The following is a 17,531-nucleotide window of genomic DNA, read 5'->3' as shown; positions in this document are numbered from 1 at the left end:
TCTTTGTCAGTGATCGGTCTAGGTGTGGGCATGTAACCAGTTCTCGCCAGTGGAAGTCTAGGGATAGGAGGAAGCCTAGGGATAGGGTTCTAGGAAAATTATCCTCCCTGATAAGAGAAAGAGCAACAAAAGCAGATCCTTTCTTGTACCCTCGCTCCCTCCTTCCCACTTGGCACTCTATCCTACTAAAAGGCTATGAATGATGACAACACCAATACTTCATGGCAGTACGGAAAGAGTGAGTTCCTCCTATGTCTTTCTACTGCTCTGAGTTATTTCTCTGCCTCACATAAAGGGCCAAGGAGTTACCTGAATACTTGGTATACTATTAAATATGGGTATACTAAAATTTCACCTGATTTTTCAAATTATGAACACATGTGTTTATCTGGTTTATAATTCTATGATTAAAATCATGGGGGAAAACCTATCAGTAATGAAGAGAACAAATTACTAATAACAGCAAAATACTATATTTCTTTTTTTTAAATCAAAGAACATTCAAAAGAGCCAGAGAACATACAAGGCAGAAGAACCTGAAATGTCAAGATTCCAAAAAGAAGTGAAACAGAGGTAAACAGTCTCAACCACTTTTTGCCCTTGAGCCATTTCCTAATCCATTAAGTATAGTGACTGAAAGGCAAAAAAGAGAGTGAAGGTTGAGAGCTTTTGGCAGTCTCATGGGACGAAGGAGACAAAATTTGAAGCTCAAGACCACCGAGGCAATGAAGACTTGAATGGGCCAATATCCTGGAGAAAAGAGACAAAACAGTTCATTCTATGGTACTTTTCCCCTAAAAATATTATGATCCCTAAACTTCATAAGAGGCTGAGAAACTAAGGGAGAAACAGTGGTTAAGAGACTAAAATGATAAGCAGAGCTGTCAGCAGTCTCAAAACACCAAGGAGACAAACACTGGATTTCAGTGCCCACCGAAGAAAAGGAGTCTTGGTAAACACAGGAGGCTTTCTACTAAAATTCTCAAGGGCCATGCCCCAAAAATAAAGTGAGCCAAAAATAGACTAACTCTCAGAACGTCTGAAACCATGCCGCAAATTCTCTCAATCTTTGATGACACTGATGTCATTTGCTTGTACACAACCTGTCTGCCAAGGAAAAGAAAAATAAATACACCATAGTAAAGATAACATCATCCAGAACATCTATAACTTTTTGTATACAATAACCACCAATCAAAAATTACAAAGCCTACCTGGAGTCAGGACCGAAACACTCTAAACCAAAAGAAAAACAGGCAATATACAACGATCCCAGATGGTCCTGATATTAGAATACTCAGACATGAACTTTAAACAAGTAATTAATATGCTCAAAAAAAAAAAAAAAAAAAAAAAGGCAGATAGAGAATTTCTTCCAGAGTACAGAAATCTATAAAAAAATAAAATAAAATGGAAATTCTTTAGCTGGAAAATAACTGATCAAAACTTGAGAGCAAACAGTGAGATCCCACTATACAGCTATTGCAAGAGCTAAAATCCAAGATACTGACAACACCAAGTGCTGACATATATATGTCAACAGGATCAACAGGAAGTCTCATTCACTGCTGGATGCATGCAAAATGGCACAGCCACGTTGAAAGACAGTTTGGTAGTTTCTTACAAAACTAAATGTACTCTTAACACATGATCCAGCTATTGTGGTTCATGTTATTGATACAAATGATTTGAAATATCCAAATGAAAAAAGATTTTAAAAATACAGAAAACAGCACAGGAAACACATGTAACTGGAGTCCTAAAATTGGAAGGGGGAGAGAGTGGCAGGAAAAATATTTGAGGATACACTGTTAACATTATCCAAAGATGAAAAAAAAAAAAAAATCAAGTCACAATTCAGGAAGCTCTAATAACCTCAGCCAGGATAAATACAAGGAAAATCACACTTAGGCAAACGCTGGTAAAGTTTATGAAAACCAAAGACAAAGAAAAGATTCTTTATCAGAGGGGAAAAAAGCAGTCAGAGGGGGAAAAAATTAAGATAGATAGCTGACTTTTCAACAGAAATAACAGAAGTCAAAGGACACCAAAATTACATCTTTAAAGTGTTCAAAGAAGATAATTAAAAATCTGGAATATAACTGCAAAAATATTCAAACATAAAGGTGAAACAGAGCTTTACAAAAGCTGAGTGAACTTATTGCTAGCAGACGGTAATTTAAAAATATACGAATGAGAGTTCTTCAGGCAAAAAGATAACAATCCCAGACAGAAACAGGAAAATGCCGTATAAAAAGAAGAGCGACAGAAAAAGTAGAGGTGTAGCTAAATCTAAATGGATAGTGATATAAAACGACAATAATGTCTTGCGAAGTTTAACATACAAAGAATTAAAATAGAGGAAAAGAATGGCACAAAAAGCAGAAGGATTAAAAAATGGCAGTCTCATGGGACTGCCATTTTCTTACATATTCCATGACGTGGTAAAAGTACTAATTTATAATATAATTAATAAGACAAGAGTGCATGTAATAATCTCTAGAGTAACCCATCAAACAAAATATAAAAGAATGCATAACTAACAAGGTATTGGGGAAACAGAAAAAAAGGGAGAAAAAAGAACAGCAGTGACAAATATAATAGAAAGACAGTAGATTTGAACACAAATATATCAGTGATTACATTAAATGTAAATGGACTATATGTCAATAAAAGACCAATGTGAAAAACAAAACGCATATATATGCTGGCATAAGACAAATAAGACAAATATTTCAAGGTAGTATAGTAGAAAGTCCAGAAATGGACATACAGAATTACATGCACTTGGCAGATGACAAAGATGAACACTGGAGAAGGGAAAGTTTCTTCCATAAATGCTGCTGGGTAAACTAGTTATCCATAGAGAAAAAATGAATCTGAAGGCTTAACTGAGATCACATATAAAAATTAATTGCAAGTAGATTATAAATCTAACTGTGAAAAACACTAAAAAAGAAAACTTCTAAAAGAAAACGAGAAAATATCTTCATGACCCTGCATTATGGGAAAATATCTTTACCAAAACCAACCAACCAAAATAACCCAAAGAATAAAGGAAAAGATTAACAAGATTTCGTTAAAATTGATGACATTTTCATCAAAAGATGCCAGGAAGAGAGAGAAAACAGTTATCGCAGAGAGAAGAAATTTGTAATACATATATCTGACAAAGGACTCATAATCAGAATGCATAAGGAACTCTTACAAAATAGGCAAAAAGACTCAACAAGCACTTCAAAAGAGGTAATCTAAAAAGCCAATAAGCATACAAAAAGGCATTTAAACTTATAAGCCATCAGGCAACTGTAAATTAAAACCAAAATTCAAGACCACTGCATGCATCCACATTAGAATAGCCAAAATTCTAAAAACTGATAATATCAAGTATTGGTGCAGACGTGGGGCAATTAGAACTCCCAGACATGGTAGAATGTATATGCTACAACCACTTTGGAACCATCTTTGACAATGTCTGGTAGCATTGGGATCCATATATCTTGTCTAAAAATTCCATTTCAAGATGTAAAAGCCACCAAATTGTGTACATAATGTGCACTAAAACACATGCCCATGACAATTCACAGCAGCACTGTTAATAGCCAAAATATAAATGAAAAAATACAACACCTAAATATTAACAATATATCATGGATAGAATAGATAAATTACAGCATATTTACACAACTGGATACTACATGGCAATGAAAATAAGTTAACTACTGCTATATTCAACAACATAGATGAATCTCAAAACATAAGTAAATGACACCAGACACAAAAGATATACATCGTGTAATTCCATTTATATAAGGTTTAAATACCTGCAAAACTAATCTATAGCAATAGAAATCAAAACAATAGTTATCTTTGAAACTGGACGGGGGAACAAGGAAGGATTCTGGGTGAAAATGATGATAATGTTTTATTTTTTGATTGAGGGGTAGTTCATGAGTGTGTTCACTTTGTAGAAATTCACCAGCTTCCACACTTATGATTTGATGATTGTTGTGATGGTTAATTTTATGTGTCAACCTGACTGGGCTAAGGGATGCCCAGATAGCTGGTGAAACATTTCTGTGTCTGTGTTTGGGAGGATCTTTCAGGAAGAGGTTACATTTGAATCGGTCGACTGAAAAACGATGCCCTCACCAATGAAAATGGTCATCATCCAACTACCTGAGGATCTGACTAGAACAAAAAGGCAGAGAGGAAAGTAAATCTGCTCTCTGCTTGAGCTGGCGGGGGCATCTGTCTTCTCCTGCCCTCGGATACAGGTGCTCCTGGATCTGGGGCCTTCAGACTCAGACTGGGACTTATGCCATTGGTTCCCCCGATTCTCAGACCTTTGGGTTTGGACTAGAACTACACCACCAACAGTCCTGGCCCTCCAGTTTGCAAATGCTACGCTGTGGGACTTCTCAGCCTCCACAATCATGAACGCCAATCCTTCATTAAAAAAACTCTTCCTATGTTTCAATATATCTCCTATTAGTTCTGTTTCTCTGAGAACTTCAATTACTGTTGTACAACTCTGTATTATGTCATATTTAAATTTTAAAAGTTTATCTAGATACTCTGTATAAGGTTTTCTTTAGGGGCAATGAAAATGTTTGGAATTAGATACTGTGTTTCCCCGAAAATAAGACCTAACCAAACAATCAGCTCTAATGCGTCTTTTGGAGCAAAAATTAACATAAGACCCGGTATTATTTTAATATAAGACCCGGTCTTATGTTATAATAAGTTTTGCTCCAAAAGATGCATTAATGTTGAGTGTCTGGCTAGGTCTTATTTTCGGGAAACACGGCAGAAGCAGTACTTGCACAACATTGTGAGTGTGCTAAATGCCACTGACTTGTGTACACTCTAAATATGGTTACGTTAATGTCCGTGAATCACCTCAATTAAGAAAGTTACCCAAAAATGCAACCTCAATAAAACAAAGTATATACTGATTATTAGTAGATATCCATGATTACCAATATTAAAAGAGTTGCAATGCCAAACTTACCAACTACTGTGTCACCGTCTAACAAATTGTCGTCTTCAGAAGTTTGAAAGTCCATAATAACGCCTGCTCCATCTAAAAGTTCCTCATCACTACTCGCACTTGTTATACTGTTGTAGCTGTTTCTATAGTAACCTCTATGGAACAGCTGCTCAGACTCCATTGAGCTGTCTGGTTATCTGGAATAAAGGGGGGAAAATGGTGTTAAAAATTTCCACACATAATAAAAATCATCTACTTTAACAGGACAAAAGGAAACTTCTGATCTCAGTATTTACAAAAAAAAAAAAACTGAATTCATTCACTGTAACAATAGCTAAACATTTATTATGTTAAATCTTGGGGATGATTTAATAATTCTAATCTCACTACGTAGCTATAAAAAAAGGAAGAATTTCTTCAAGATCAATTATTAAGTTAAAAAACTTAATAATTGTACTTAAAACACTTAATAATAAAGTACAGAGACGTGTTTAGAGTATACTATAATATATGTGGGTTTTCTTCCCAAAAAGAGCGGGGGATACAGTGTATAATTCCTCGCACATGTATAGACTATCTCTGGAGGGATTTCTAAGAAAATTGTCCACAGGAGAATGTAACAAGATGGCTGAAGTACCAGGTTTGAAAGTGAGACCATTTGTCCCTCCCGAATATTTTAGCAGATGCAAGTACTAATTTTAAATACTGTAATTTAAATTTCAATATTAATTTTATTCTATCATCATTTTAAAATTAAAATTTTCAGAGCCCATGGTCAAATATCAGCCATAGAAAATAATATTATAAGCAACAGTTTTTGTTTTTTTTCAAAGCTGATAATACCAAATAAGCATAGGTTGTCAATGCTCTTTTTCTCTAACTTTAAAAACTGTATTACTCCAAAATAGTTTGATTTTTTAAAATATATCTACCTACTTGCTCAAATTCAAAATGAGGATTCAACATAAATGTGGCAGACATTAGCAAAAGACTCGAAAGATTTGTGTGTGGTATTTGAAAGATAGCCATAAAAGTAGTGAAACCTGTGAGCCTTGTACAACAAGACAATCGCTTCAATAAATTTTCCTCTACACATGGAAAAATAACCTCAAAGAGCTATAATAATTTAAAATTTGTAAAGTTCTTACACTTTTTAGAAAAATAAAATATTACAGATTTATTACATAAATTTCCTAACTCAAAGACCACTTTAGAGAAGTTTTGAGAGCTCCTTGAGGACATGTCTCTATTCTCAGCATCTGGCATGGTGACTGGTATGTAAGATACAGGTAATAAATGTCAAATCGTTTTTCCAATGAGGTGAAAAATAAAAATGTATTCAGTTTTCAATAACAAATACTGTCTATAACAGTATTAATCTTGTCTTAGGAGAATAACCAAAAACAAGCACATAAATTACAAAGAAAAATTTAAATTCGTACTGCATTGCAACTTAATGTTTTATGGTTACTCCTACAAAGATGCTCAACTATAACATACTGAGATTTGTTAGAAGGTACTAAGGTAAGAGTTTTATATAATATTTAAGGTGAATTTTAAAGTAGAATAGTCTGAAAATAACTAAGTTCATGCTAAAAACTTGGCAGTGTCCATGGAGGCATTCAAGTTAAATATTGTGGCTCTTAAGTAAATACCCAAAAGCTTTTTTAAAAAAATAAGCATTAATAGTTCAAGAATCATTATAATTTTGATATATCAAAGCATGTATGCTAAGATTTTTGCAAAGAACACACACATTCTTTTCTTGACTTCTTTACACGATAATCAGACTAGAAGGGCTCAGTACATATGATAACAGACATCATTGAACAGCTACACATCACTGAGAAATCTCTCAAATAATTAAAACTTTCTGTTTACTAGGACCTCAGTCAGCAAGTTTCAACATATCTCCTCTATCCCCAAAAGTCCCTCAAAAACCATAAGTGTTACATAACTAGTAACTTAGCTCTTTTAAATATGTAAAAAAACTTAATTTCACTAACACCTCTGAGACATCTAGACTTTACATCATTCGTTATAACACAAGCAACCAATCCTGTTCCAAAGGTTTATTAAACTCAGGTGTGCATGGGTTACTACTTCTATAAATTCTATAACTTAAAAAAAACACTATTTTTTTTCTTATTAACCCAGAAACCTTAATAACCACTGACCTTGAAACATGACTAGTCCAAATTGAGATGTGCTCTAAGGTAAAACACCTACTGGATTTCTAAGACTTATAAGAAAAAAATACCAAACATTAATAATTTTATATTGACTCTATGTTGAAATAATACTGTAGATATATTATATTAAATAAAATATAGTATTAAAATGAATCTTACCATTTTCTTTTTATGTTTTTAATATGGCTACTAAGAAATTTAAAATTACCTATGTGGCTTGTATTTTTCAACACAAAGTTTTTATTGAGCATAAAGGTAGCACAAAGAAATCTGGATACCAGTGTTAAATCTTTTTAGGTTCTAAATTCTATTCCCAGGCTTGCCCACAAAAGGCTAATTAAACCATAACACAACACCTGAAATTTTGCATATTAAAAAAAAATGAAAACAATATCGTAAAGTCACCTTTTCCTTTTTTATTGCCAAAAAATATATTTAAAGCCATCTCAAAATACTGTAACAGACACACAGTAGCTTCTGAAAATCTTCCCGCAGAGTTATGAAGATTAGTGATAACCTATAAAATCTCCAGGGATAAAGCCTGGTTTATTGTGGTAAGTTCCTAAATGAGCTATATAGAATCACCTTGACGCCCTGTAATCTGATCTCCACACCGCAGCCAGCATGGTCTTTTCTACAAGCAAGTCTGATCAGACATCTCCTCCCCACTTCATGGATTAAAGTCTTAGTCATTTCTCACCACTCTTAGAAGACTAACATAGCAGACAAAGCCCCGTGCAGCCTGGGCCTCTGCCTTGTTCTCCAGCTTCATTCTGTAGTGTGTACTTCTTGCAGGAGTACTCCTGACTCACTTATCTTCCTCTCAGCACTTCCAGGCTCTTTCCTGTCTCCAGCCCCAGTACCTTTATTGCTCCCTCAGCCCAGAAAATACCCTCTCCTCTTCAACTAATCCTCTCTCTTACTCATGCTTCAGATCTCACATCAAGTATATATGCACGCGTGTATGCATATATGTATTTATTTAACAAATTCTTAAACAGAGTTTACGATATGTTAGGCACTATCCTAAGCATGTCACAAATTAACTCATTTAATATTTGTATTAAATACAAACACAATCCTAAAGCTTAGGTGCTATTATCCCCATTTAACAGATGAGAAACTGAGACACAGAGAGTTTAAATTACTTGTCCCAAGTCATGCAGCTACCAGTAGGAAGGAAAGCCTCCCTTGACCTACTTACTACCTGGGCAAATCTTTCCTGACTAGGTCAAATTTTCATTGTTAATTCTTATATCTCTGCTTTTCTCCTTTTTAGCACTTACCACAGTTGTAATAGTATACTTATTTATGTGATTATTAATGTCCACCTTCCCTTCTAGAATGTACCATGAGGTTTGGTACTTGGTAAACTTTTGCTCAACATTACATATTCAATGGTTAGCACAGTACCTGGCACATAATACTCATATGTATTCACGTATTTTCTCATTGAACTTTTTGAGACAATTTTGATTTCGAACGCAGTTGTACTAAATAATACAGAGAACCTGTACCCTTTACTCAGAAACCAATGGTAACTTGTAAACTCTATAGTACAATAGCACAATCAGGATACTAACACTAATACAGTCAAGACACAGGACATTCCCATTACCACGAGGATCCCTCCTGCTGCCCTTTCATAGCCACAACCACCTTCTTCCTGCCCCCTCCAGCCCCATTTCCTTAACAACCCCCCCCAACGCATAATCTGTTTTCTATTTCTATAAATATGCCAGTTGAAGAATGTCACATAAATGGAATCATAAAGCATATGACTTTATGGGATTAGCTCTTTGCACTCAGCATAATTCTCTAGAGATATTTATCCAGGTTTTTTGTGTGTATCAATAGTTGTTTCTATTCTGATACTGCTGAGTAGTATTCCATGATATGGATGTAGCAGAGTTCATTTAACCATTCACCCAGTGAAGAATATCTACCTCTTTTCTAGGCTTTGGCTATCATGAAAAAAACTGCTATAAATATCCATTTACAGGTCTTTGGGGTTTTTTGTGAACTTAAGTCTACATTTCTCTAAGATAAAAGTCAAGGAGTGCAATACATGGGTCCTCTGGTAATTGCATTTAGGTTTTTAAGAAACTGCCAGTTTCACATTCCCATTTACATTCCAACCAACAATGTAAGGGTGATCCAGTCTCTCCATATCCTTACCAGCACTCAGTATTGTCATTAGTTTTTATTGTAGCCATTCTGATAGGTGTGTAGTGATGTCTCATTGTTCTAATTTGCATTTCCCTAACAGTTAATGATGTTGAACATCTTTTCATTTGCTTATTGGCTATCTTTGTACTCTCTTCAGTGAAATGACTGTATCTCTTCTGCCCATTTTCTAACTGGACTGCTTTTTTACTTCTATTTCATATTTTAGGACATATAGTCTAGATACTAGTCCTTTATCAGATATGTGGTTTGTAAATATTTTCTCCCATTCTGTAGCTTCCTTTTAACAGGGTCTACCACAAAGCAAAAGTATTTAATTTTGATGAAGTTCAATTGATCAATTATTCTTTTATGGACTATACTTTTGGGGTCAAATCTAACAAACCCACCTCCCAAAGATTTTTCTCTAAATTTTTTTCCAAAAGTTTTATAGTTTTACATTTTACATTTAAGTCTGTGATCCATTTTGAGTGAATTTTTGTATAAGGTGTAAAACATAGGCTGAGGTTCTTTTCTAGGGGAGAGAACTCTGTCAAAAATTAGTTGGGCATATTTGCCTGGGTCTATTTCAGAATTCTATTCTGTTCTGTTTATCCATGTGTCTGTAGCTACTATACCTACAGCAATACCACACTCTTGATTACTGTAGCTCTATACTAAGTTTTGAAATGGAATAGATTGATTTCTCACACTTTATTCCTATTTTTTCAAAACTGTTTTAGCTATTCTAGTTCCTTTGCTTTTCTGGGTCCTTTAATATTTATAATAAGAATGAATAAGAAATGCATGGTTCATCTCTACTTGGATGTTGTACGGGAATTCAAATTCTAAACTGAATAAACATTTGCCCCAAACTCACTTGTGCTCCTGTTCTCGTTATGTGAATTTCCAGGATCACCATCTACCAAGTAGCCCAAGTTAGTTTTCAGAATCACTTATTAATTTATTCAACAAGCATTTATGGAGCACCTAGCATATACCAGGCACAAAGCCAGGTGCTGAGGTGGTGAATAACATGGTCCCTATTCCCAAGGCAGGGAAGGTGAAAGACACATATATAACTACAGTATGGTGTATGTAAGTCCCACAAGAGAGGTATACACACAGACAAGGTATTTGATGACACTGAAAAAAAAATAAGCATACTGCCTTACTGCCTGGGAGTCTGTGAACATTTAGTAACAGAGGAAGGTTTTTGCTGAGTAACAAATAATTAGAATGAGTTAATCAGGCAAACTGAGGTGAAAAGTCAATAAAGGGAAAAAAAATGTGCAAAAACACAGCAGCATAGTAACAGGACCTGCTTTGGTAGCTTATGGAAGAGGTAGGGGACTAGAGATTAGTGGAGAGGTGAACAAAGGCAAGATCAAGAAAGGAGGGGCTCGTATGTCATGCTAAGAAACTTATTTATACGCATGGGAAGCCATTAAGAGTTTTATTAGAGAAACCACAAGATCAGATACGAATTTTCGCAGGCCCATGCAGCAGTGTGGAATACAGATTAGAAAGGCAAAAGACTGAAAGACTTACAGACAGGGAGAGGAGTTAGGTGACCCTTATCCTAATAGACCCTTGAACAGTCATAAATATCAGATAGTGAAGGCATCCTGAGCTAAGACATAGCAATACGGAAGAGTAGTAGGAGTTTTGAGAAATATTTAAGAGGATGTAGTAACTCAGAAAATGTGGGGAAGAGTGAAGAAGAAATCTAAAATAATCTGCTAAATTTCTGACTTGACTAATTAGATCAGAACAGTTGGAGGAAACACATTTTAGTCTCCTACAGCATATAGCACTCAAGACCAGAGTGGCTTTCCAACTGTACAATTATACATCCAGGCTTTCGTCCTACTCAAGGCCAGACTACAACGAAAGGAATGTACCTCCCTTCGGCACACCAATGTAGCCACCAAACGGCATGGAGACTGAACAGCAGAAACAGGAAAACCCTGGAAATGGCCTGAGGTAGTGCACTAATTTTTCACAGCTCCCAACAAAGTTTTGCCTCTCTCATAAAGAAGACTGTTTAGAGCTGAGGACCATGGCTAAGTGTCAAAGATGAGTCTGTCAGCTATCTGGTTGGCCAATAAGCTGACAGAAAAGTAGGAACAATCTAAGTAAAAGAAGCAGAAAATCCCAAATGTTAGCAACTCCAGAAATGCACAAAAGTCTCAAAGGCAATGATCGCAGGGAAGTGAAACTGACTCATCTAGCCCTTTGACTGTAAGGAGAATTTTCATATAAATATATTAAGAACTGTATGAGTATGTGCTAAGCACTGGTCCAAGATTAAAATGTGACAATAAATTTCAACATGATCATTTATTCATTTACTAATATTTATAGAGTAGTTACTAATGTGCAAAAAATTGGAAAAAATATAAATATGATTTTTATTGATTAATGGCATCGTACTGGTATAGGACTAACAGCTTTCAGTACACTTCAGTATAAATCACTTTATATACACTGTCGTTAAGAGATGTAATATTTTTCTATAAATTACTAAATATTCATATAATAAAAGGCAATACATGACAGATGTCACAGAAGATACAAGAACTGTTATAAGAGCTCTGAGAAAAGACCACATCCCACTCTAATTGATTATGAGAAACCTTCTTTGGAGAAAGACACACTTGAGCTGAATCTTCAAAATTAAATGGGATTTTCTGGGGCAGAGATGAGAAAAGAGGTTAACTGAAGCAAAAGTATTGTCATAAATCAAGCTATGGAGCCAAGAAGGCAACAAATACATCTGGAGATGAATGAATATGTGCACAGAACCCAAGTCCAGAGGAAAGGTCCATGGTCAAACTAGCATGAGTAATAAAGCATACCTCTGTCTAGAACTATAATGGAAAATAAATAGCATAAGAAAGGTTCTTGAAAAATCCTGTAGTAAACATTAACTAAACAAAATTTATGAAAAGCTTCTCAAATTTGTTTCACCAGGGAATGACCCATCCTATATAACACCGTGAAACATAGACTGGCACATGACAGCAGTAAAAAAGAATTTATTCTGATACAAATTGTCAACTCATATAAGATATGACAATAATGAAACTGATTTCTCCCAAAAGTAATATCACTTGATATTTTATCCATTCTGTTCATTAAGTTAGCTGCCATGTCCAAGTTACTACGCCTTACATATTTTTCTTCAAGAAAGTATGAAATGGATAACCTGATAAAGGAAATAGCTGTCTACTCTGAAGAAAATTTCCAGATTCATAAAAACTTTTAGAGCTATTCAAGGGTTAAATGGTAGATGATTGTAACACACACACACACACACACAGGCTCAGATTGCAACAATGGAGAAAGGTAAACAAAATCCATCAAAAAGATGCTGTGGAAAACTTAAACTTTGAAAATCAAATAATTTTCATGATTTTACAAAACAAACTGTTCAACTACTTCCCATAAGGACACGAAATATATTTATTTAACTTGGTTCCAGTCAAAGTTGCAGATCAAATCTCTTTATATTTCAGTAATGCAAATGGACAGTTTCCCCACATGGGTTCATCTTCCATTTTATATTTAACTAAGGAATATTCATCTTCAAGAACCAAAATAAATCATAACTATAATGCTTATATACATATGTGAATATGACTATGAAAAAAACACCCCCAAAAAAGCTTATTAGAGTAGTAAGATAAAAGTTTTAAAGAAAAAAAAGACATTCCCGGGTTTCTGTAATTTTATGTTACTTTTAAAATCTAAAAATATATGAATCTATAGTGCCATCTCTCTCATCTTATCTTTTCTTTTAGCATTCTGACTATTTCTACTTGCAATATAGTGCAGCCGCTAAGAGCAAGAGCTCAGAAATCATACTGCCAGGTTTTAGTCCCAGTTCTAACACTTACTGAGACCTCCAGCAAGTTAATTAAATCTTCTATGCTTCAGTTTCCACATGTATAATGGGAAAACTGGAAAGTACCGAATTCATGAAGTTGGTGTGAGAATTGAGATAATCCACAAAGTCCCACAGAAAAGATTATGAATCATAGCATTCACTTAATAAATATTAACACTTATTATGTCATATATACTGGGGATGCCAATGTATACAAGTGGACACTTTGGTCAACGTTGCTCAAGCAGTAGTTCGCCGTAATCTGGACGCTGATGGTAACCACTTTGAGCACCTCTTGTAATTGCAGAAGTCCAATGTGACTTGTATTCATCTTTTGTTATCAGTATATATTAAGTATTATAATTTTAATACTGTTTTCCTTTCTTAAAATGTGCATACATTTTTTTTGGCACCCTCTGTATTTTAGATCCCTGCTGACAAGTTTGACTAGAAACTTAGCTGAAAGTTCTACAAAGCAGTGATAGTGGCTAAACCCCACAGGATATTGCTTTGATATCTGACCTACCACAGAGATCAAACCTGGCGTACTGAGCGGTCCAAAGATTATTACCAATATGTCACAACAGGAAATGGAAAGCTTATCACCAACATGACGTGGAAAATAGCCAATTTACTAACATAAAATCATAACCTCAGCAAATCTGTTTCTCTGAACTGTATAAATGCAAAACCTGGTTAAATATTTACTTTCCTAATGAGCTACGTATGATTGAAAACACATGCTGACTCACAATTTCCAAGTAAAGATGAGGGTACCAAACATTCATATTCACCTCTTAAACAAAATAAGTTGACCCATTTTTCAAGTAAAGAACCAAAAAGTCTTTAAGTTACTAGACATGTGCTGCTCACATCATAAGGTAGATAAATGTAATCACTATCCTGTACACCTGAAACTAATATAACATTGTACATCACCTATAAAAAATAAAAGTCTTTGAAGAGTATGGGAGGTAGAGTGTGGAATGAGATGAAATTTGTCATGTATTCTGCCAAAAGTGGCAGTTCTTATTAACCAGAGGTCATAAAAGCATATTCAATTTGAGAAATTATCTGTAGGTCACAAATCTGGTTTTTCAGCCATTCTATGCAATCAGCAGCAGCACCTTTTAAGATGAAAATCAACAGTATATAGATTAGCATTTTAACTCCTATATGTACTCAAGCCACACGTGTAGGTAGTATTTTGTAGTTACTCACAAAGGCACTCAAAATTGACATCAGTTAAATTATTTCCATACCGAAATAAGAAAAAAACAATCTTCTAAATTAACTATTTCGGGATGAAGACAAAAGCACTTCTGGAAAGAGTCAACAATCAACGCCACAAGCCACAATGATGCTGCAGTAACGGAATTGCAAAGTTCCAAAAAGTTTATAGTTTGCAGAACTGAACTTTTGAATCACGAAAAAAAAATTGGTATGGTCACTATTATCATAATTATGCATAATGTATATGTAATTATCTTCTATGTGCTCCAGCTTTAAAATGCTATACAAATAAAGGATATTATAGATCAAGTTAATTTCCGAGGTTCTAAGGAAGTTTCTGGTCCAAGTTTAAGGTCAAAACACACACGTAATGCATACATATAAATTGTCCTGATATACACATAAGTCTAAATTAAAGAGAGACTCAACATTTACTTTAAAGTTGAGCAAATTTAGCGAAAGTAAAACCCACTCTCTAGGTTGAATTTTAATCATTTTCTGAAACCTACTTCCATTCTACTCAAAGGTCCTTCGACGGTTCCTGAAGCAAATAGGTGAAAACTTAAAGAATGTTCGAGGGTATATACCTCATCGGGGTGAATCTGACATCATGTAGGTAAATCTGTAGTAAGATAAATGAAGGTGACTGCCCTGGCCTGGCGTCACTGCTGACCCGAAACCGTGACCATGACAGCTAACGAATCTTCGCTCATAGAAGGCAACTCACCTTGCAGCTCAGAGGCATAGCAAAATCGGTGGCTGTTTTCTGCGCTGCCTTTGGATTCTGCATCTGTTTCAAACCTAAAACCTAGCTACCCCGGGAGCTCTACCAGCAGAAGCTTGACACACAACGGAAACGATCGCAATTTAAAAGACACCTGGGGTTTTCTACTGAAGAGGTTACGGAATTTTGCCAGGTGGCACTTTTTTGGTCCTCCTTCAAACACAGGAGCAGCATTAAATCCGCTTGTGTTGGGCCCTAGAGTCAATCTGCTTCTACTCAAAACTGAAAATAAAAATCTCCAACCTCACTTCCTTCTTAAAAGACTAAAATTGATCCATGCTCTAACTAGGGAATGAAGTAGAATGGCTTTCAACCCACCACACCCTTCTTCCTCATCACGCAGCCCAATTCCGGCAGCGGGCGAACTTGGACTACGAAAAAGAAGCTGTAGGTTCCGGACCAGACCCACCCGGACCCACGGAAGGGGAAGAAAAGCAGCTGGAAACCGGAGTCCGACAGGTGCACCGACGCGTGACGTCACCGCGTAGACGTGAACGGCCGTTCAGCGTCCGGGCGCCCCGACCCCGCCTCCCCGGGCCGCGTCGGCTCCTATTGGGCAATGTGCAAGCAGTGGGCGGGCCGGGACTGAAGCACCGGGAGGAGGGGCCGGGCGTGCTGGCCAGCCCGAGGCGCCGCGCTGGGTGTGAAACCCTTCCTACGGATGGGCTAGCGTCACTCTCTGCCGCTTGCCGTTCTGCTGACCTCGCGAAAGGACAGGAGGCGGCCGCTTCGGGGTCAGCCGTCTCAGAAGGCCGCAGGTGCGCGCCGCCCCTGGCGTCATCGCGAAGCTCCACTTCCACGTTGGCAAAACAAGACAGCGTCGGGGAGCAGCGCGTGAAACGCCGGCGACCATCAGTTCCGAATATGAAAAGCAAAAGCAACCGTCGAGGAGCGCTAGTAACTAAAACTTAGATCCAGAAAATTTGTGGGCCTTTGAATTTAGCCCAGCACCCAGTTCTACCTGTGCTCATAGGTCACCGGCAGAGAACGCAATGGGGTCACTGCGCCTTTTATGTGCTTAACACACATAAAGAAAACCGATGACCCTATTTTAGCCATTACTCATTTTAAAAAATTAATGCTTGGAAACTATTTTGGAGAAGATATATAATATAAAAATTTATGTTTTTAAAATCTAAATTCAATTTACTCATAACAGCTGAAGGGTTTTAATCGTGGGCATGACAGGATCAGTCACCTACATTCAAAATTCTGCTACATTTGCTGCATCTATATTTGGGTGTATGATTTTTTTTCCCTGCAGCATGTGAAAGTAGGATGCAGACACACTTTACCCCTAGATACTTTAACATGTTTCCCTGAAAATAAGACCTAGCCAGACAATCAGCTCTAGTGCATCTTTTGGAGCAAAAATATAAGACATTAATTTTTGCTCCAAAAGACGTATTAGAGCTGATTGGCTAGGTCTTATTTTCCGGGAAACATGGTATCTACAAAGAATAACAACCTCTCCAACACAATCAGAATACCATTATCACCTGTGAGATTAAAGAACCAAGCTACCTGCTCACAACACTACCAAAATACAGTGATTGGACAGGCATAAGGTAACAACGGTAGGTATTCCAGTTCAAAAAGTGGAAGAAAGGGAGATAGTCACTTTTCAAATGCCCAGCCACCTACCACAGGTGACGAGAGTGCCCCTTACTTCCCCATTGCAGGTTTTTTTATTTCTTTGTTTTTAGAAAAGGAAATCCCCTTTGTAATACCCTCACCCAGGAGTGTTTTATGCCTTAAGAGGCTTGAGCACCAGCTTTTTCAGCTCATTTATCTCCAACAGCTGACAACCTCTCAGACTCAAGTCACCCATTCACTTGTACTTCCTGATTCAGTGCCAGCATGAGCAGATGAATCAGGAGGTTTCTCTCAGTGTTAACTATTTCAGAACCCCCTTTACCCTTCCCTGTCACTAGGCCTTGCATCAAGTTACAGGTTTCCGCAGTAGATTTCCTTAATTCTGAATCTCAGGTTAGGCCACTTAAACAAGCAGGCAAAAAAAATCAAAAGTTCTAGCTATTTAATCCTGAAGCAATGAACTCTAATCACCCAACATGTGCAATAATCAGAGGGGCCATTCAAATGACCTTTGCAGGATTAAGAAATTCAGCTTCTTGCAATAAAATAAACTATGCCCCACTATAATGAGTGTTCTAGAAATTGTTAATCTGGTTTATTTGGAAAGCCTAAAGATTAAAAAGTCTAAGGACATATTTTAGAACCTGCCAAAATTAGAGATTCTCAGTGTCAGGA

The 17,531-nt window shown here is 36.3% G+C and overlaps 1 protein-coding gene across 4 annotated transcripts in view; it reads right to left on the bottom strand.

Annotated features, from left to right (window-relative positions):
- CLCN3 (Cl-/H+ antiporter 3) overlaps window positions 1-15,756 on the bottom strand; it is a 75,495-nt gene extending 59,739 nt beyond the window's left edge. Inside the window, exons 1-2 of one of the 4 annotated variants that reach the window (XM_074338311.2) lie at window positions 15,204-15,756; window positions 5,015-5,190 (exon numbers count right to left, since the gene is read on the bottom strand). In XM_074338311.2, coding sequence (XP_074194412.1) covers window positions 5,015-5,174 — 160 coding nt within the window. In that variant the 5' untranslated portion in view covers window positions 5,175-5,190; window positions 15,204-15,756. The remainder of the gene's footprint in view (window positions 1-5,014; window positions 5,191-15,203) is intronic. The other 3 variants (XM_074338312.2, XM_074338309.2, XM_074338308.2) reach the window with 3 other exon arrangements.
- Window positions 15,757-17,531: the final 1,775 nt, after the last annotated feature.

Source organism: Rhinolophus sinicus, chromosome 15, assembly GCF_057876585.1.
Source record: "Rhinolophus sinicus isolate RSI-liver-muscle chromosome 15, RSI-T2T, whole genome shotgun sequence".
NCBI lineage: Eukaryota > Metazoa > Chordata > Mammalia > Chiroptera > Rhinolophidae > Rhinolophus > Rhinolophus sinicus.
Note: the sequence above shows the minus strand (reverse complement) of the source record. Positions and strands in the feature narration are given on the sequence as shown.